We start from the raw sequence: 22,668 nt of genomic DNA, 5'->3' as shown, positions 1-22,668 counted from the left end.
CTGAATTGCAAGGTCCAGGGGAGAGAATGGTGTCTAATAGCTAGAAAGCTAGATTGTGTTCGCATTATAATGGCCTCGTATGATATTCTGTGGACTTTGACTTGCTGATGGGGAGTATAATTTAGGCGGAAAGTACAAGAGCAGATTTGCATTTGGAAAATATCATCCTGTCAGCTTATTACACAACAGAGATAGAAGCATGTTCATTGCTAGACTTAGGCATATGTGCAAAGTTTGTTGTTAATTTCAACATTAGATCTTGTTCGATTCCAGTTGGCAAGCAAGACTGCTATAGCAGAGTGCAGAAAGAGAGCTTATATAAGGTAAATGTTAGTGCTACACTGGGCACTGGGAAACCAGTGTTTGGTATATTTTAATTTCAGAGATAAACTCAAAGATGAGATTCCATGTAAAAATAAATTGTTTATTAATCACCTCATTCCTAGAGTTTGGTTTTGTGATTAAATAAGTTTTCCTCCTTAACCTATTAGTAGATCATTTATTTTATTAGAGCACTTCTTGAAAAAAATTAATTTGTTTATTTTTCTGTATGGATAAGTAAAACACTGAACAAATTTTCAATTTTTATGTTTCACGATCCTCCTTTCAAATGAGATGATCATTCTGAACATTAATAATTATGTATAGTGGAGTACAGATTTATACATTCTATGTGGGGTAAATATGTTCTGACCTCCAGGACATACCCCAGCCCATGTATACTAATCCTCTTGATTTTTAACAGAATGTTTTTAAATAGTATGTGCAGAAGTTAAAAGGAAAAGAAAAAAGTGACCGTGTACACCAGCTCTTCTGAAATAGTCTCATTTGTACCGGTTGTATAGGATAATTATTAATAGTGCCTCCCGTCACACTGAAAAAAGTATTTAGGTGAACACCATGTGCAATGCCAGATGTAAATCCCAGCTCTGATACACTGTGTGACTTTAGAAAGAAAGCTCACTTTGGTGTTTTCATCCGTAAAACTGGAGAAGAGAGGTTTTTCCTTGCAAAGTTGTGAGGAATAAATTCAGTGTTCGCTTCACAGGTATGGAACACATGTAATTGCACAGGGTTCCACGCTAAGACGGTACCTGTGCTTGGTTTAATCCTCTGTTGGTCTCCTGAAATTCTTAATACATTTCAAGAAGGGTCAGTGCATTTTCATTTTGCACTGGGCCCCACAATTTATAGTCATCCCCAATTAAATGAGAAAGGGGCTAATTAAATTCAAATTTTCTTTCTTAATTCTCTCATTTCTGGTTTAAGTCCTGATTTTATTTCACCAAATAGGAAAACCTTTTTGTTCATTTTCAAACAACAGAAATGTTAAAATATAGCAAAAGCAGGTTACTTTTCGTAGAAAAGAAAACCTCCTTTAAATTATACAGTATAAACCTAATAATATTTATGGCAGAAGATACCACCTATTCAAATGTTGAGAACTTAAAAAATATTAATATATTTTAAAGGGTAGTTGAAGTAACTTGTTACTGAGCAAATTCTCAGTTTATACAAGTTGTTAAAATGATTTAAATATCATGAATGACTCTCCAAAATTAGAAGAGTTCTCTGGCTTTTCACACATAATTATCTGTCTACACCTGGCTGGTCACATTAGGGGCAATATAAATGTCCTAAACTTTTGTGTGTATATATAGGACTAGAGGGCTTGTGCACGGAATTCATGCATGGTGGGGAGAGGGGAGTCCCTCAGGCCGGCCTGCACCCTCTCGCAATCTGGGACCCCTTGGGGGACATCCTTCTTGAACTCTGGGACAGATGACTCCTAATTACTCACCTGCTTGCCTGCCTGATTGCCCCTAACCACTCTACCTGCCTGCCTGATATCCCCTAACCACTCGCCTGCCTGCCTGATCACCCCTATCCACCTCTGCCTGCCTGCCTGATCACCCCTAACCACTTGCCTGCCTGATCACCCCTAACCACCTCTGCCTTGGCCCCCGCTGCTGCGGCTTCATTTGGTAGGTCATCTGGAAGGACATCCGGAAGGTTGTTTGGCTGTCCAGTCTAATTAGCATATTATGCTTTTATTATTATAGATGATGTAACTCGTAGTACTTATACTTAATGATAGCTCTAGTTTATTAAGTTATTGTTGTATGCCAGCACTTTGCTTATGCTCTAATTATATATTTTCAACTCATACACACACAAACTGAACATTCCTCTGAGGAGGGTATTAATTTTTACATTGTAATGATAATACTATTAAGGCTTAAGAGAGGAAATAAATAACTTGCAAAATATATACAGATAGAAGATGAAGCTTAATTTTGTAAACTAAATCTCTGAAGTTTAAAGCTTGACCTCTTAATCGGTATATCACTGTTTTGCAAGCTGGCCCTGTCTGGTGTGGCTCAGTTGGTAGGAGTGTCATCCTGTACACCAAAAGGTAGCAGGTTCAGTTCTTCATTAGGGCACATGCCCAGGTTATAGGTTCAGTCCCTGATCAGAGCGGACATGTGTGGGAAGCAATCGAATAGATATTTCTCTCTCACATTGATGTTTCTCTTTCTCTCTCTAAACAACAGCAACAAAACATATTATCAGAACTCCATGATTCTATAACATAATTAAAAACTGTTTGCATGCTCTAACCAAACTGATAAAAATGTACTTGCATTCTAAACCATCTGCATGCTCTAATACATCTGTCTTCAAGTCCCCACAAGCACACCTAGATTCTAATAAGCTAGTGAGAAGGAAATGAGGCAGACTTAACATATAAATGATTCTTTCCCACTAAGTGAAGGATGCATGGTGTCGTGTTATACTATACAGATGAAAGTTTCTCAGCAGTGCAGAGAGGGATAAGATGAGGGAGAATTGAATCATTACACAGCATAGTGTAATTAAAAGCATAGCAAACTCCAAAAGCCAGTACTCTAGCAGCTGGTTCTTTATCCACATTGCCAAGGGCAATTTAATTTCAGGAAAACAAAACCGTATGCTACATTGGATACATGTTGCTATTTTTAATTTTATTGTTTTTGTAATTTTGTTCCTGTATTTGTAAACTTGTTTTGGTATTATAATTGTATACAGCTAAAAGCATAAGGACATATCTATTTTTATGTTTGACCGTATTTATGGAACATTAAAATAATTTAAATTAGTATTGGGACTCTTTAAGGTTTTGTCTTAGTTTCCTTTTGTTTAAATGAACTTGGAGGAAGTGTATTGGGCCACGTTTCTTCATGTGATTGGTGGATTTTTAACATTACAGGATTAGTTTTTATTATTTTATACTATGTTGATATTGTACCGATTGCTCAGTCTTGATCATTTTCATTTCCTCATTAGGCTTTCTTCTTTTGCCTTATTTTTTGTTAATGTTTAATCATTTACATGTAAAGCAATTCATTGTTCACTTTCTTGGATACTTCCTATGACTGTACCCATGAACCATTATTTTTAAAAATCTCATTTCTGGAAAATAGTGACTTGATATATTTTCTGGTTAGTAAAACCTCTAAAAAGGTATAACTCTCCCTGGCCCATGGTATGCTAATATGAAGCAAGTTATTAGATAAGATAGGAAGCAGAGTTCATTGAATTTCTGAGACCTAAGAAGCATGTGTGGGGATTGTCAGGCCTTGTCTGATATTGAAATCATGCTACAAGTTTTTTAAGTAATGAGTAGAATTTAAATTTTAAATAAATTAAGAAATGTTTAATTTTCTCTGAGTGGTTAGACATGTCCACAAATTTTGCAAAATTAGTTCTGGAGAGTTAGCAGTACAATAGACTGATTTCAAGAATGCCTTAATCTGTTCTTTTAAACTGAAAGGTAATATTATTATTTCTAAAGATGCCCAATTTGTTACAGTTATTGGTTAGTGGGTTTTCCTTGTTATATCAGTTTTCAAAGGTAATGTAGTATTTATTTACCTTTTTGTTACTGAAGTTGTTGAACCAGGGGAATGCTAATTATTGGGAGGAGGAAGGACCAAATTCAAAAAAGGTAAAGTTAAAAAGATCCAATTAGAATCATTATAAAACAGAATTGATTTCTTGACTTTTTTAATACTTAAGCAATTAAATTATAAGTTCAAAAGAAAAAAATTAATCAGATTTCTAGAAACATACAATATATCTGAGTAATCTCTTGCTCTCACCCTTTTCCATGCTATCCTTCCATGGGGGTGGGGCATGTACTGAAACTCTTGTCTATTTCCACTTAGGTACAAGTGTCCTGTCCACAGGCCGTTGTTCTTCCCATATAATATTTAAGAGGGAATGACTCATCTACAACACACAGCCATTCCATACATGATTTTCCTGTTAGGCTCCAGTTAAAAGAAAATGCATTTACACGTCCATACATTATATAACTTAAAAATGATAATGCTTTCTATTAAACTGTACTTCAATATTCTGTTTTACCTGCAGCTGAATGTGGTGCATCTGCAACAAATAATGAAGGAATTTTGCTCTCTCCAAATTACCCACTCAACTATGAAAACAACCATGAATGCATTTATAGTATTCAGGTTCAAGCAGGAAAGGGGATCAATATTTCAGCCAGAACATTTCATTTAGCACAAGGAGATGTTCTTAAGGTAGGTGAAATCAGACATTGCATTTTGATATTTTTAGTCATTAAGTATACATTAATACATATATATGCATATGTAATCAACCATAAGCTGATTCTACAATTCCTAACTTTAAATTATATATCATTTCCCATTTTTGTATTATTATTTTCATTGAGATAAAATGTTTTGTTTCCAATGTATTTTATAATGAGTAACTTATTTAATGACAAAGTTGAATGTTTCAGTAACACCAAAATAAAACACTTTTCCTCCCTATTCAATAACTATTTATATAAAAATAATAGTTATCATAGGACTTGTATGCATACATATTAGCATAACCAATGGACACAGACACTGGGGCGGTGGGGGCTTGCCGGGGTGGGAATGGCTGGGCGGGGGGTCAATTGGGGAAAAAGGAGACATATGTAAAACTTTAGACAAAAAAAAAGAAAAGAAAATGTTTATGAGCAACAACAACAACAACAAAAAATCATAGTTAACACATGAATGGTAATTTTTTTAAAGAAATATAGTAATAATATGTTTTTATTTTGACGTTTATTAAGTAAGTCACAATTTCTGTTGACACATGTACAATTCTTTGCATTTATGACTATAAAACTCATTTCATAACCATATAAAACTAAAAACTGAATGTTTAGAAATTATTTCGTAAAAATTAACTTTGTTGATAATAAACATTTAGTGCAAAATTAATTATTAATTAAAGAGATATAATTTTAGGCAAATAAGTATTTCCATAATTGCTGATTTATATTTTTCAAAGTATAGTTTTGATAAATATAATTTATAAACATGATTATATTAAAAATGAAACTTCTATAAAATCAGATTTAAATATTTTAAAATGAATTACAAGCCTTATTCTTAAATGTTAAGATTTTCTTAAGCCAACTTAGAAATTCAACATAATTCTGTTTTCACAAATCTTGAAAAAAAAAATATCATCTCATGTTGGCAGGAGATTCTTATCTAAGCAGTGGTTTTAGATTGTTGGTTATTTTCTTCTTTTAAAAAGAATATCATTATGATGATAATTCATGATTCCCTAACACAGTCGGTACTATATGCACCTAAGATTTGTATGGACATGGGGAAGACTTCCTGCACTACACCTAAATATATAGAATTTTAGTATTAATTTAAGTCCATTCCTGTGTTTTGCACTTTTCTCCATCAGGCTAACTATGCGAGAAAAAAAATGTATCAAGACATAGATCAGAAGGGTGAGCCCAGCCACTAGTCAGTATCACACAAGCAACAATAATAAACATGTATTTATGTGTTAAAGTCAGGCAGCACTTGCCCACCCTTCCTAAAATATTTGTCTGCTCTGTCCATGATGCTTGAAATGTATGGATTCCTTTTCCATACTGAATAATGTTTATTATTTGCAGATATAAAAATAAAATTGTTGTAGCGTGTTCCTCGGTGTGCTCTCTCACCCTCCCCTCTCCTTCCATACACTACTTAATTTGTAACCACACTAGTAAAGTTTATATCAAGTGCAGAGGACCATATGACCCTTCTAGGTAGTCTATTCCTGGCATCACTACCAGATTTTCTGACTCCTTAGATCTGAGGAAACTGTTTCAGTTAGTCTACACCTAGGATCATGTATTTTTATAAAACTCTCCAGATTATCTGATGGCCAGCAGGTTTTGAATTATGAATATATTCTTCTTTGGTTTGATTCCTTTCAATCAGCAAGAATATCGAACTTTCCAAACCCTTACTCAAAATGTGTGATATAATTAATTCTCTCAATTCACATTTAAAGGAGATGTTTAATTAGATGTAGACTCTAAACAATCAACAATGAATAGTTCCCATTGTCAGCCTGATAGCATGAAAGTTGAATACCAATCAGAAATACTGTTTTTGTTTTCGTTGTTGCTGTGTTTAGCAGAGACAACATTCAAGGGAATCATTCTACCACAGTCAGCATTGTGTAGTTTAAAGACTTATTTCTTATGCAGAATAGACTAAATGGATGATTATGGAAAAGAGCCAGCAAAATAACTCAAAATTGATTTTGAGAGTCCAAAAAACAAGGGTTAGGAAAATTAATGTCATATTTATGAAAAAGTCAATATTTGAAGGGCTTGATTAATAACCTATTTTAGGGGTATGATATGAAGGTTATTAATGTGTTGTTACTGTTGTTTTCTAAGATGTATTATTTTCAAGCTTTTTCCTACCTTGCCTGTGAGTCTTTGGGAGTGCCACTTGTAAGAGCCTGTTGTTAAATTGTCAGTAATTTTGTGAACTAGTTGTTATACATAGCCATTATTAAAAATTACAATTAGATTATAATTAAATTAATTAAAATTATATTAAAAGCAAAGGTAGTAAATACAACTTTAATTTCCTAATTATTTTACTACTTTTACTATTATCTGTGCTCTTTAGGCTCGTTGTGGAGTGTATTGCATCTCTATGGTGGAAATACTAGGTCAGAGTGTGCATCTCTTCCCAACTCTGCATTCAATGATGTTACATTGATAGTGTGATCTTGGTTATAGTGTCATCAGTGAAAGTGAGGCATCCCTTTTCCCACATACGTGCTCAGGGTGGGGTTCTTATGATAGCTCAAGAGAAAGAATTTTCTGAGACTCACATGGGAGGATGAGTGATTTTCTTTTGTGTGGAATTACATCCCTCAGTTTCCAAAGTACTATTTCCCTTAATCCAGTCCTGGAAGATGTGCAGCTGGGATTTCAGTAGAGTGAGAAGCAAAGCCAGGGTCTAAACTTCCTGTTCCATGGGGAGCTGGATCTGTACAGCAGTAGGCTAGTTGCAGTCCATCAGTCCATCGTGTGGGGTCCACGTGGCTGTGGGTCATGTGGGCAAATGCAGGGGAACTCATGGAGCACAACCCCTGCAGCAAGGGTCCCAAAAGCCCCAGGAGCCAGGAGAAGGAAGTCCTTTGTTTAGGAAATGAAACATCTCCTAACTTCCTGCGATTGCAGTGGCCAGGCCGACTCTCGCCCATGATCTGTTCCCAGCTGTGACTGACAGGAAGTACCTTCCCTATTTCATCTGGACTTTACTGGGCATGCTTCTATACTGCAGCTTCCCGGCAAAGCTGCACAAAAGAATGCCTGCACTATTTGGCCTTCCCTTTACTCCTTTCCAGCTGTTAGTAATTAGGTTAAATTACAACAGTATCAGTAATAGGGGTATTTATACTGCAGACATTGTCAAACACCACAAATACTGACTAGATTTATTGTTTTGCTCATATCTACACTTAGAGATGTGTTGTGTCTATAGCAATTACATTGTGCATAGCACAAAAAAAATTGAGAAGATACCTTTCCTAGTATTTGAAAACTATTATTCCACTTAGAAAAGTTGCTCATATCATTTAGAAATCAGTTTTGTTCTGATAGAGTCATTGATGGGCTGCCGCCTGCACGCCCCACACTGGAGGACAAACCCGCAATCCGGGCATGTACCCCAACCAGGAATTAAATCATGACCTCCAGTTTCATAGGTCGATGCTCAACCACTGAGCCATGCCGGCTGGGACTAATATAGCTATTTTTTGATGTTTCACTTTTATCTAACTTAACATAAAAATAATCAAACCATTTTCTACTCTTGTTTGTCAGTTGCAATTGTAACTTGCAGGGGAAAAAAAAGGTTTGGCAAAAAAACACTGAAAACATTTTTTGACAACCAATTAGCTCTATGGAATTTACAATAATGAATATTGTATATTTTATTACTATTTGTAAATCGCATGCTACACACCCCTTAAATCAGGGATTCATAAACAACAGTTTAAGGGACAAATTTGGCCTAAGACCTGTTTCTATAAGTAAAATTTTATTAGGAGAAGGCCATATTTATTCATTGACATAGTGTTTATAGCTGATTTTGTGCTGCAATGGCATGATTGAGTAGTGGCAACAGAAATGTTATGACCCCAGCAGCCTAAAATATTTACTATATTATTCTTTTCAGAAAAAGTTTGTCAACTTCTCTTTATGTCAATAAAGTTATTTTTAATGATGTGCATGAATATACACATTCCTCCATTTTGTTTGTTTGAGACCTGGTTGCTAAATATTTTCCAGTACATCTGTTTAGCACACATATCTATCAGCTCTGCTTGTTGTTCACTGCTAATCCTTTACCACTCCTCTCAAAATCACTCTCTAAATATTCATTAGTATAAAGTGCTGTGGTAGGCCTCAAAAAACCCTTCACTCTCTCCCATACTGAGGATCACAGACATAAAATGATTTGTGACAGGACATACAACTACAGAGGTAGAGTTGGGGCTTCAACTTTGTAATCCTATATAATAAAAGGGTAATATGCAAATTGACCCTAACAGTGGAACAACCGGTCACTATGATGCGCACTGATCACCAGGGGGCAGATGTTCAACGCAGGAGCTGCCCCTTGGTGGTCAGTGCGCTCCCAAGGGGGAGCTCCACTCAGCCACAAGCTGGGCTGATAGCTGCGAGCACAGTGGTAGTGGTGGGAGCCTCTCCCACCTCCTAGGCAGCACAAAAGATGTCAGTCAGACATCCCCCAAGGGCTTCCAGGCTGCCAGAGGGATGTCTGACTGTTAGGCCCAGGGAGTGGGCCTAAGCCAGCAGGTGGACATCCCCTGAGGGGTCCTGGACTGTGAGAGAATTTTCGTGTACCGGGCCTCTAGTATAACTATAAAGCTAATGCCCCTGAAAAGCGGACCCTTCATTGTGCCACAACTCCCTTATTAGAATATGCTGGCTCATATAATTGAGGACACAATATATAGCTATTTCAGAGACATAAATATTTTTGAATACAAGTTCTCTGCTTTGTTTCATATTGCTTTTGGAAAAAAAACATAAGATTTCAAATAGAGTCCTTTTTGATTGACCATTGAAAAACATTCTTTCTTTTTCATTCACACTTTGACATCTTCCTTACCTTGTTAGAAAAATGTATTTAAGTTTACAAATCAACCTATAAAACAGATGACAAAAAAATAAATTTGTAATGTCCATGAGGAGGAATAATTCAAAGGTTCATATGCATAAGTACATGTGTAATTTCTCTCTTACTTTTTTATGTACTATCTGTTCTTGAATTTAGATAACACCTTTCTTGCTAATTCATTGGAGAAATGACTGAGCATATATCTTATAACATACATTCATTATAAAATTAACAACAGTTTTGAATGTTGATCAGCAGTTCATCATAATAAGGTTTGACCTTTTGAACCTAGGAGTCTATACACCATAACTCATTTCAAGCCCTGATCCATTACAAAAGTTTTGGTAATTGAAACATGGCAATATTAAATTTTAGTCTGTTCTAGTGTTAAACTATGAGATAAATTGCAACCTTTTAACAAATTAGTCTTACCAAAGAGTTTTATTAACATTATAAAAGGGCTCAATGACTTTCATACTATTAATTCTTAAATTGATTTGAAATTCTATATTTGGCATAAAAGTAAGTCTTTATTATCTGAATTAGGTGCTAAGTAACTAAGAATGTTTCTGTGGGAAACACCAAGAATTTATTCATTTCCAATTAAAAAGTATAATATTATACAGTTACCTTAGTTCTTTTATCTTTTTGAAAAAAATAGATATTAAGATATATGCTAAAAATAATAATAATAAAATATTATATTCTAAAAAAGAAAAATAGGCCCAAGTAAATAAAAATATTCTTAAAGATCCTTATTTTAATAAGAATAGAAATATGAAAAGTAACAGTCTCAAATAAAAGTTCTGTATGGTTCTGATTAAACCCAATAATCACTCTGTAAAGTAAATTTACTTTTAAATGAAAGTACATTTTGGTTCTTTTATCCTCTTACTTCTATGCTTATATTCATGTCTCTTTCAAAAGTAATTTGTTTTTTACTATACTACATTGTCCTTCCCTGTTGCCTGTATGCTTCCATATGTTTTTGAATACATTTGAAGGATTTTATTTACCAGTTAAAAGCATTGACTTGATTATTACTATAAAACTCTTATCTTTTTAAAGCCTTCCTAATTTACACTTGTGTCATTGGATTTAATAATTTTATACATTCTTTTAAAATTCATGGTTGAATGACCATGCTTCATTTTACTTTGTTGATAGAGTAGTGCTTTTTTAGTGTTTGTTTTCTACCTTTTGACTGTACATTATTAAATAATCTTTATTTAGTGAGTTTAAGTGTTGAATTAGGTCCTCCCAGCTGGGCACATGATAATTCTTTTCCTGCTATATATTTTTAACATTAGTGCCTTTTCTTTTAATAATTTCTTAAAAGTATGTTTCTAAGAAAGTTTCTTTTGAAAAAAAGTATTATGCTAGCTTAAAAAAAATAGAAAGACTCGAAATAAATATATTTCTCCAATAACAAAATATTGGATCGTTTTTTAAAATTTTCTCTGGGTCAAGAAGGATAGTACTAAACACAATGCATAAATACCACTTTGGGGAACATTGCTGCTCTTGCAAGATCACTAGATTAGGAGTTTAGTGATCCACTTTCCTACTCTAACTAATGTCAGGCAAGAGACAAATAACTTTGAGGAGTATTTCTCAGCTTTCTCTACTGATTAACATTCACCTAAGAACTCTCAACCCCAACTCCATGAAACTAAATACTATGGAATAATATTTGTAAGATAGAGTTGATCTTTGTAGGACCACAAATCATCATAATATCTAAGAGTTTATGACCCGCAAGAGCCAATTTCCACCTCCTTGGAGGTAATAACCCCACATTGAAAGCACATGCTTCTAAGGAAAAACAGTGCTAACATGCATTACTGGTAAACCCTCAGTTTAATTACTACACACTTTTTGGAAAATAATCTGGCAATACGTTTTAGCCCAGAAATACCATATTTTGAATAAAGTCTTATTGAAATACAAGTACCGAATAATGAGAGTTTATATTAAAAAAATGCTTATTTCAGCATTAATTTTAGTGGTAAAAAAACAACAACTTGAATTCATTAATATGGGAATGATACAGCAAGTTGTGGTAATGTCACTGTATTAAATATTACCCTGCCCTGGCCGGTATGGCTCAGTTGGCTGGACATTGTTCTGAGCACCAAAAGGTTTGCTGGTTTGAATCCCAGTTGGGACACATGCTTGGGTTGTGGGCTCAATCTCCAGGAGGGGTCATACAGGAAGCAGCCAGTCTATGCTTCACTCTCTCATGGATGCTTCTCTCTCTTTTTCTCTCTCTTTCTCTACTTTCCTCACTCTCTAAAAATCAATGAAAATATATTTAAAAAATATTACACAGTGTTCAAAAGGAAGCCTCTTTATCTTCTGACCTGAAGAGATGTCTAGACTGCATTGATAAAAGAAAAGCAAGTTAGAATGCAGTGAGAATGAGAATAATAGAGGGATACTTGGGAGCTTATCAATTTTGCTTTTGTATATTTTTGAGTCGTTAAATTAGTTTCTAAAAGCATTTAGCACTGTTCTAAATTAATATTTTAAGACTGTGCCCTAGCTGGTTTGGCCCAGTAGTTAGAGCATCGGCCTATGGACTGAAGGGTCCAGGTTTGATTCTGGTCAAGGGCACATGCCTGGATTGCAGGCTTGATCCCCAGTAGGGGGCATGCAGGAAGCAGCCAATCAATGATTCTCTCTCATCATTGATGTTTCTATCTCTCTCCCTCTTCCTTCCTCGTGAAATCAATAAAAATATATTTTTTAAAAAATGTAAAAATTAGGTAAGTTAAAGTAAATGGGTAAATTATAGAACTTGAAAAAGAAGCATGTACATTTTGTATGATTTATATTATTAGAAAAGCAGGTGTTTGGTCCCCTTGAGCAAGTTGAAGAAAAACAACCAACCCACCAACCTTGGAAATAAATCTCTTTGTAGTTAATATCAGCTTTTTAAGTCTGCCATTAAAAAAGAAGAAGAAAGGATTGCTTTCGTAATAAGAGAAGTTATATAACATGGGTTTGAGTATTACTTATCTTCTACTGAGTTTGGAATTTTAAAATTACCCATGTGAATTTTAACTCTTAGCCTGATATTTATAGGAATCAATATGCATGTATAATTTTTCTTTGAAAACATGTAGTAAACGTATTTAGGAAGATTATGATAATTTTTTCTTTTATGTAGATATAAATACATCATCTGAATTAGTTATTATTGGCACATTTACATTTTAATTATAAATATATTTTGCAGATTTATGATGGAAAAGACAAAACGACTCATCTATTAGGTGCTTTCACGGGAGCGTCTATGCGAGGACTGACTCTGAGTAGTACCTCCAATCAGCTCTGGCTGGAATTTAATTCTGATTCTGAAGGGACAGATGAAGGCTTTCAACTTGTCTATACCAGTAAGTATTTTGGAAGAATGAAGTTGTCAAACACTAATGCTGAGAATCTGTTAAATAATTGAAGTATACTAGGTGAGGTAAAATCCAACATTTGATCATCAGTTTGCAATTTGTGGCTGCCTTCTACATACATATTGCATTTGATCCTAACAATAACTCCATAAATTACAGATATTCTAACTGTTGCTGTTTTACATTTGAAATAACTAAGGTTCAGGAAGGTTAAGTAATCTGTGACTTTGAGCTTTTTTGTTTATTTTCAAAATGGCACTATTCTCCCCATCGAATACTTAAGAAATACAACTAAACTCTTTAGTAGATAGAAATCCAATATTTTGGCTCCCACCTGTAATTGCAAAACACACACAATTTGTATATGATAGAATAGTTGGACAGTTATTGATGAGAAATGATGGTTTCAGGTGATTTTACAGTAAAGAGTAGCTAAGTTTTTATTTTGTCTTGCCTTTTTTGTGTTGAATTGCATTATTAAAAATAACTTTATAAAAACCTACTCTATTATACTCAAACAACTATTCTGACAATTAAACAGGTAGCAGTTCAAAGACCAAGAATCATAGGTAGGTAGATTACATTGTCATATGAATTAATTTTACAATTGCCAAAATATAAGAAATAGACTAATTACATCAATGAACAATAAATTATATTCAAATAATATATTCATGAAGTTTCTACCCTGTGTTAGACACTGTACTAAATAGTAAAGCACAGATAAATTGAAGTGGTTATATGTGTTTAATAAACTTACCATCAGATCAAATAAATTCTTAGAAGTTCAGAATACTCATTTAATATAGCAAAATAAATTAAGTAGCAATATTCAGGAATCTTTAGTATTAGAATATTTGGAAAAAAAATCTAATGACCACTCTAAATTTTCTCAAGAGGTCAGATGAGTGGAAACTATTACGAAAACAGGGAAATTAAAAAGGTAAAGCACTAAACTTATTCACATGGAATTCTAAAGGGGATATGAATCATAATCATTTGTGAAAATATTCTTAATGAAATTTGAAATAGTAGACAGAAGAGTATGACTCATTATATTAACATATTCTGGTGTATAATACTGAGAGCTTACTCTTGTTCCCTGATTATGTCAAGGCTTTTTCTACTTGTTCTTTAATTGTTACACCATTAACATGAAGGAAAAATAAATTAACAAAATGAATGTTAAATACCTATTTTTAAATCCTAAGAACTCTGTGTATAATGTGATCTTTTTATGAAGTCCTTGCAAAGACAAATGAAAATCCAAGCAACTTATGATACAAGAATACTGTTTGATGGACTAAAAGTAATGGTATTGAGGATTATTGCTCAAATACAATTGATGTGATCTCTTTGGAAGGACAAATATTTTTAAATATGCTTTCTTCTCTTCCTTTCTGTTTTCTAACAGGGCTGCTGACATTTTTCAAGTCATGGCTCAGTGTTTATATAATGGCCTTTCTTTGTTCTGCATCATTTTGCATTTCTCCATGTCTAAAATGTTAATGGGTTTCATAGAGGAAATAGAAATTTTCTTTTCTGATATTTAAACTCTATGCAACTTGACATTATTGATGCAAAGATACTGGGTATTGTAGGACATACTTGGATTCTTTAATTTAATTTATTGGGGTGACATACCTGGATTTTTAAATTGTATGGGGAGCTTGAGAATCTGGGATGAGGAAAATCATTGACTTTATTGTCATTGGCATGAGTTATTGGATGTCAAAAAAGAGGAACCTTAAAAAGCAAATATTTGAAGTCACTCTTTTTTAATGACTCTAATTGTTCATCCTTTAGCATGTTTTTATGAAGATGGGAAGCTAAAGAATTTGGGAAGAAACTATAAAAGCAATTATTTTTAAAAAGGGTATATCTATAAATATGTGTTTATATCTATAATTAATATGACAGTTATCACACTGTACTGTGGTTATATTTTTTGCAAACATAATGTGCATAGTTTTTCGGGGCCATTTCCCTTCATAATGCCTTTAGTCTGTTTTAGTTCAATTGTATCTATTTACATATTTTTTTGTAAAATTAACATATGTCTCAATACTGTGTTTATAAAATGCCTTTGTGATACAGCAGATTCTACTAGGTCACATACTTTAAATATTCATAAAATTCTTAGCAGCAATAATTCATCTCCTAAAGAGAGAATATATTAGGTGTTCATATATGGGGAAAATGAAGCAGCAACAACTGTATTTGTGTTTGAATTCCTGTGTCCAGCTATTCCTAAATTCAACTCCTCCTCTGCCATTAAGAGAATTAGAGACAGGAGAGAGGACATTAAGGTGGGCAGGTCAGGTAAGGATTCCTGAATTAGGTGGTATTAAAGGTAGGGTTGGTAGGTCACAGAAAGAAATAGGGAGTATCCCAGGCAAAGAGAATAGGACAAGGAAAGGCACTGAGATTAAAAAGAACATATTAAGCACTTTTAAGGCATATGCTACAATTCAGATTAATCCCACTTACTAAGCTTCTCATAATTCTAGTCTTAGCATAAAGAGGCCTTTAAGACCACCCTTGTGTAATGACACACTGTCAAATGATAGTCACTTTCTAGCTATCTTTCTATTGTCCGTTTTGTTGAGTTAGTAACACTTGCTGTTGTGTGGTTATTTTCAGTTTGAGGTAGACAGACCTCATTTGGCTGAGATAAAAATAAAGAAATATTGTAAAACAGGCTATTGAGGTTCATTTCCTTTCAATTGTCTTCTTGCTCCGTTATGTATATAATCACCAAGAATAGCAAATAGTGAGAATAGTGACTGAGAGGCTGGTTTTGGCTTAAAGTAATGGAAGTCCTTCCAATGGCTTAAACAACAAGGATGTATATGAGAAAGATGACAGGTAGGTTTGACACAGTGTTCAAACTAGTCAGTAAGGGTCTTGCCCCTTTCTTGCTACTGTCGCCTCCCTAGTGTTCACTTTTTCTCTTCGTGCTTGTGACATGGTCACAGGATAGACACATTCAAGGCAGGAAGAAAGAGAGAACAGGCAGTGCCAACCACACGCGTTCCTTTTATCAGGAATGCACATTCCTCTGTTAGACACTCTCTTACCTTTTTTTGTCTAAAACTGGGCCATGTGGTTATGCCTGACGTTTTTTTAGAAGGCACCCCGGGAAATGAAGTATCTGGCAGACTAAATGGTTTAGTATTAGGCCATCATAATACACTGTCTGATATGATTCTATAACTGCTTGTAACAAAATCAGGGGTTTGTTTTAGTGAGGAAGAAGAGGAAAAGAGACAGTGAAAAGGCAACTTACAGTGTCTACTATCAGATACAGCTATAGCAGATATTCTAAAAATTAATATGTCCAAAGGTATTGTATTAATATATGCCTCCATGATTAATGGTGTCAGGGAAGCCCAGAGAATCTTCGGTGTTTAGAAAGGACAAGCATTGGTTTACACATTATTAATATTAGCCTTACTATGCTAGGAAAACAGGGGGCTTGTCTCACTTTCTTGCCACAATAGATAAGTTATATACATACCTAGGATATACTTGAGGGGAGAAAACGTTACACCCTTTGTCACACCCCTTTATTTCCTAAAGCAAATTAAATTTCTCCAGTCTTTACCCTTTAGAATTGTCAAGAAGAATCTTATTTAGTCTTTGACTCCCAAATAAGTTTCTCAGTCAATTCTAGTGTGATTAGTCAGTTGAAGTGGGGGCAGCTATGCAGATTAAATATAAAATCTCTGTGACACTCAGTCAGACCTGGCCTGCAGCAGGGTTTCCCACTGCTCCTCCATCCCTCCGGCCTCGCAGAAGCAATCACTTCCTTGAGTCAGATCGCTTTCCCATTCTTCTCAAGATAATGGCCATCAATACTCTTGCCCTTGAGAAATCTGAAACTCCCCCAAATAAAGATCTAGATGAAGCATGTTTTCAGGTGCTTGATATAACACAAATTAGTTGTTAATTTCCCTGTGTTCCATAAAGGCATGGCTGTTTTTATGAGAAGGTATAGGGGAGTAAAATAGGGAAAAAATTACCATTCCTTTTTCCTAAAGTTGGCAGAACAAATCAGAAATTCAGGTCTCAATACAGTTTCCTTGCTAAACCATTACTCTGCTCTGGGTAACACTCTAATATAATTTGGAAAATCCTTATAGGATATTCTGACTAGACTCCTTCAGCTCCTCACTGCACATTTCAAGAATGCATTTCTAAAACCTGGGGTCTTTTATTGTATTTCTCTCTCTGAAGGCTAAGTTGTAAAAATGTCGTTTTTTATTTGGTGACTTGTCTTCCCTTTTACTCCTCTACTGGAAATAATGTATTGTTGAAATTACTTATCTGGTCATAGGTTTAAATTTTGTCTTTCCCCACTGAAATGCTTGAGATCTAGAGATAAAGAAAACAGTGAATAAGACAAAGTTTATGTCCATATGAAGCCAATGTTTTATTGGGACAAGACAGAAAATAAAGATATGAACAAAAGATAAGGGAACTGCACCTAGAATTAGTTTATAACAGGGCAATAGTGGATTAAAAGAAGGGGAACCCCCATTCAGATCTGGGGGTAGAGGGCAGATAAGTGCAAAGGCTTAAGAGAGGCCTGGCCTTGAGTTGTGTGCCAGGAGCTGGATCAACGAGAAGAACAGGACAAAGTGAGAGGTAAAGATGGAAGGTAGGCAGAGGGGAGATGGACTGTGTACGGGCTTGGATTTTATTTAAAGGCACAGAGACTTTCAATATTATCATGTCAAATGTGAGCATTTAAAATATTAACTGACATTTATCTACCACTTGCTAGATACAATCCTATGAGTGAGGTACTGTTGTATTCCACAAGAAGAGGAGAAAACATGGAGCACAGAATAGTTATGTGACTTGCCCAAGGTCACACAGTTATTAAGTGCAGATATGGAAACAGAGCTGAGGAGCTCTGCTGCTTCTAGAATCCATGTTCTTAATTACCACACTATATTGCACCTAACCTGTTGTAGTTTTTTTTATTTTTATTTTTTAAATATATTTGTATTGATTTCAGAGAGGAAGGGAGAGAGAGAAAGATAAAAACATCAATGATGAGAGAGACTTTGTTGATTGGCTGCCTCCTGCATGCCCCACACGGCATCAAGCCTGCAACCCGGGCATGTGCCCTGACTGGGAATCGTGACCTTCTGGTTCATGCTTCATAGTTCGATGAGCCATGTTGACTGGGCATTTTTTGAATTTTATTTTTGAAAAGTTCCATTAAGTAATGCTCTTTCTTATCACTGATGTAATTATAAAGAAAATTATTTTTTTAAATATTAATGCACTTTTTCCCAACGCAACTTTTGTCATTTTATTCCTGAGTATCTGAATGCTTTCCCATTGGCCAAATGCACTATAGGGTCATGACATACTCCTAGTGTCTTTCAGGGTGTTTATTAAGTTTTAAAACTCTGTCTCTTGAAGATAGGTTTCATTGCAAATTCTTTTAGCTTTTCATTTGTACGTACCCCACTTTCATTCAGTAGAAAGGAGTTAGATATTTAAGCTATCCTATTAGAGAGCTAAATTATACCTTTAGGATGGGTTACAGCATTGTCTTTTCTAAAGCTGATCTGGTAATGTCCATATGTCCAGCCATTAGCAGTGCCCCTGTGTTCAGATGCCCCCTTGTTATCACTTCTGTACATTTAATTTAATAAAATGCCTGAGACATATGTGTTATTGCAAGAGAAAAGTTCAGCTATATTTGAACTCTCTTAGCCTTCCAGGCTTTTGTTGTTATTGTTTGTTGTTACTTGAAATGATTCAATAATCTACACAACATGGCCATTTAAAATTTTATATTCAAATTAAAGATGGGCATTAGCTAATGTTTGATGCCTTTTCTTGTGTACTAGCCTTATACATATGTAAGAAATTACCCTCTTTAAACTCTTTAAATTCATTACGGTATGTTGTTGGCAATGTTAACCGTGAAAAATAATCAGATGACCTATTAACTCTAATTTTATTCTTAGTGTATAACTTATTTAATGCAAATGCAAGTAGAAAATAATTAAATTACAAAAGAGCAACAAAATTATCCCATGTATTCCTATGTCCTATAAACCACTTAAGACAGATATTTTTAGCATTTCCTTTATTCTTTAAATCTTGAAATTAACCAAGTAATAAAGGAAGTATTGATTTATGCTGCATTATGTAGTATAATAAATTCTAACTAAAATATCAAAGAAATATGTCTTGGTTATCAATTTACAGACAATATTGGATGTACTTGCTTCATACTGGAATAACAAAGGAGACATTACCATTTTTGTAGCTTTCACATCCCAAAAGTTCTGTGAATCTTGAACATAAATATTTAAAGTCCTACAAATTTACTGTTTACATAAAATTTAATGTCTGGCAGATTAGAGACATATATGAACATCAAAACTTTACAATGTTTAGAAAAAAAACTGTCACCTAGAATAACTATGTCTTTAAGTAGGAGAAAGTTTTCTAAAACAAAATATACAAGCAAAAGTCTGTCTATCCTTGCCTTTCTAAGAACATCCTGAAGTGCAGAGATTAAAAACCTGGCAGTACATTTGCCATATTCTTTCCAGGGAAGATCTCTGCTTAGAATCTGCCAATTAAAGGCAGTCCCCTGAGAGCGGAAAGGTGGGATCAGGGGAGAAGCCATTATTTCCCACCAGCACCTTCCAGCTGGGTTGTGTTGCTGGCACCTGGGCGTCTGTGGCAGCAGCTTCCCAGAACTGGATTTCCTGGAAGCCAGCAGTGCTCCTCTGACCTCCACTCCCTCACATGTCTTATACTTTCCCTCTCATTTTTTTTTAATGTTGAATCTTAGCAACTCTGCTTTACTGACCAAGCCCCAGTCATTATTTTTTTTAAATTTTCTATAACAAACATACCATTAAAAAACTAAAAAGATGAATCTTAGCAACTCTGCTTTACTGACCAAGCCTCAGTCATTATTTTTTTAAATTTTCTATAACAAACATACCATTAAAAAACTAAAAAGATGAGACAATTTAGGAGGTATTATATATGTATATTAGGAGCTTTTATATATATATTATAAAAACATACACTGTATAGAAAGAATCCTACAAGTCAATAAGAAAAAAAAATTCTAAAAGAAAATTTCACAGAAGAAACTCCAGTGGCCAATAAGTCAAATGCATAATAGAAATTAAGAAATGAAGAGTAAACATTAAATAATATGCTATTGCACATTCATAAAATTGGTAAAAATTAAAAAGGTGCACAATACCAAGTGTTGATGACAGTTTGAAGAGCTTGGACCTCTTTTACCTTTGGTAAAGCCACCTAGAAGAGTAATTTGGCAATATCTCATTCCATTCCATTCCCAGATATAATTAGAGCGCACCATTTTTACATTTGGCCAAATACCAAAGGGCTGATTGTAAAAAAATAAAATAAAAAAATCAGGAAATGCTGAACCCCACCATTCCAGAATGATGTACAATACACAAACCAGCACTTTTTTCAGACTTTATATGTAGAATTTAGAGCACTGGCAGTTTAAAAATATGTATTCTTTATATTCCACCTGTTTCTCCAGGTGGAATGAATAGCAGTCATTTCCACAATCTTTTTATTTGTTTGTTTAAAGTCATAACTTCTATAAGCTCAAAACTCTGATTAAAAAAAACACACACACATAAGGGTCTTTTTATTTTAAGTTACATCAAAAATGCTACTTACATTCAAAAAGTTAATTTTCAGATATCATATATCTCTAAGCCTTCTGCCTTACTGTAGCATTGGTTCTGTTTTTCTGACCAGACATGACATGTCCCTATGTGAATACACAGTTGTTGTTCCTAATAAATTGAAAAGAAATTATGTTGAGGTAGGGATTCAACTGTTTACCTTTCAGTAAGTCAAGGCAAAAGTTGAATAGTAGATTAGCCAACTTTGAAGGACTCTTAGGGACAAAATGGATCCGGACATGGGGCATAACCTATAGAAACACTTGCATACTTTTGAAAGGGTACATAGAAGCAGAGCCTTTTTGTAACCTTAGTGATTGGAAATGTTATAAATGCTCATCAACTAGAGAATAAATAAATCACTTTGGGCTTGGCCTACAGCGGAATTCCACAGGGTAGTTAAAATAAATACAGTGTATATGTGCATAAATATAAAGGTTAAAAGAAAATGCGGGGCAATATATAAAGGCTCAGAAGAAGTTTTAAAATAATTTTATAATTAGTAAAATGTATACCTGCTTGCAAAACATTATGTATTTTCATAGACATAGAGATCTGTGGTAAAATATATAAAATATGTGTGATAATGGTAACTAATTCAGAATATTTGCCAGCTCTTGGTAGGGAAAGACCACAAAGGGATTAAGGAGGGACACGAATGGAACTTTAACTTGTTTTGCAATATTGGTTCTTTTAATAATAATGTTAATTTGAATGTTAACAGTTACTATGAGTATTATTCTGAAAATGAATCTGAATTAAAATTAACTTGAGCAACTATGATTCTAGAATGGGATAGAGTAAGTTGGTGAAGTTACATTATCCTTTGTAGGTTTCAAATTATAACTCAAAACTAAATTAGAGCCCAGCTGGAATGGCTAAGTGGTTGAGCATCGACCTATGAACCAGGAGGTCACGGTTCAATTACCAGTCAGGACACATGCCCAGATTGTGGGCTCAGTCCCCAGTGTGGGGCATGCAGGAGGCAGCCAGTCTCTCTCTTTCTCTCTCTCTCTCTCTCTCTCTCTCTCTCTCTCTCTCTCTCTCTCTCCCCCTTCATCTCTGAGATCAATAAAAATAATTTAATCTCTGAGATCAATAAAAATAATTTAAAATAAAAACATTTTAAAAAAACTACATGGTGACAGGAAAGGAATTAGATCTCAATTTAAGTTACTCAGCAAGTCAAAAGAATTCAGGTAATGAGGATTTTTCAGTTACCCTCATGCTCTAGAAATTTTCATTTCATCAGACTATCAAATTTCACAAGGAATGGGGAATATTAATACCATATATGATTTTGTATACAGTTCTTTATTTAATTGTAAGTTTCAAATATTTGAGCTTTTCAATGAAAAGATTGGCAGCTGAATGTTTCCATAAAGTTCTGAATATTTATGAATAAGCAATAATAATTCCACCAAACTGGACTAAATGATGTTGTGCTTTGTAGTTTATATACTATTGTCCATGTGCATTTTCATCTACAATGCAAGTATTATAAGTTATCTTAATATACAAAAACTATCTCCATTTTACCTCATCACCAGCAATTGCCAACCACATTTACAGAGCATTCACATTAAGGAAAGATGAATTTGGTAATGAACCTTGAAAAGAAAGCTTGACTTTCATTTTTGTTTTTATTAATGATACATGCTCAAAAGTGGCTGCATCTTGAATGATAAACTCAATATTATGTCTAGTAGAAGGAATGCAGTTTTGCAATTTTTGAACAGGGACACTTTAAAAGTAGTATCAAGTATGCAAATTCATGCAGACTGGTGCAGCCACTGTGGACAACAATATGGAGTTTCCTCAAAAAAATAAAAATGGAACTCCCATTTGACCCAATTATCCCACTTCTAGGAATATATCCCAAGAAACTACAAACACCAATCAGAAAGGATATATACACCCCTATGTTCATAGCAGCACAATTTACAATAGCTAAGATTTGGAAACAGCCTAAGTGCCCATCAGCAGATGAGTGGATTAAAACCTGTG

At 34.3% G+C, this 22,668-nt stretch overlaps 1 protein-coding gene across 1 annotated transcript in view; it reads left to right on the top strand.

The window, feature by feature from the left end:
- The window catches only part of CSMD3 (CUB and Sushi multiple domains 3), an 831,991-nt gene that overhangs the window by 553,213 nt on the left and 256,110 nt on the right, over positions 1 to 22,668 (top strand). The window contains 2 exon segments of the mRNA XM_006085310.3: positions 4,417 to 4,586; positions 12,772 to 12,928. Of these exon segments, the coding sequence (XP_006085372.1) occupies positions 4,417 to 4,586; positions 12,772 to 12,928 (327 nt within the window).

Source organism: Myotis lucifugus, unplaced genomic scaffold (assembly GCF_000147115.1).
Source record: "Myotis lucifugus unplaced genomic scaffold, Myoluc2.0 scaffold_17, whole genome shotgun sequence".
Classification (NCBI taxonomy): Eukaryota; Metazoa; Chordata; class Mammalia; order Chiroptera; family Vespertilionidae; genus Myotis; species Myotis lucifugus.
Note: the sequence above shows the minus strand (reverse complement) of the source record. Positions and strands in the feature narration are given on the sequence as shown.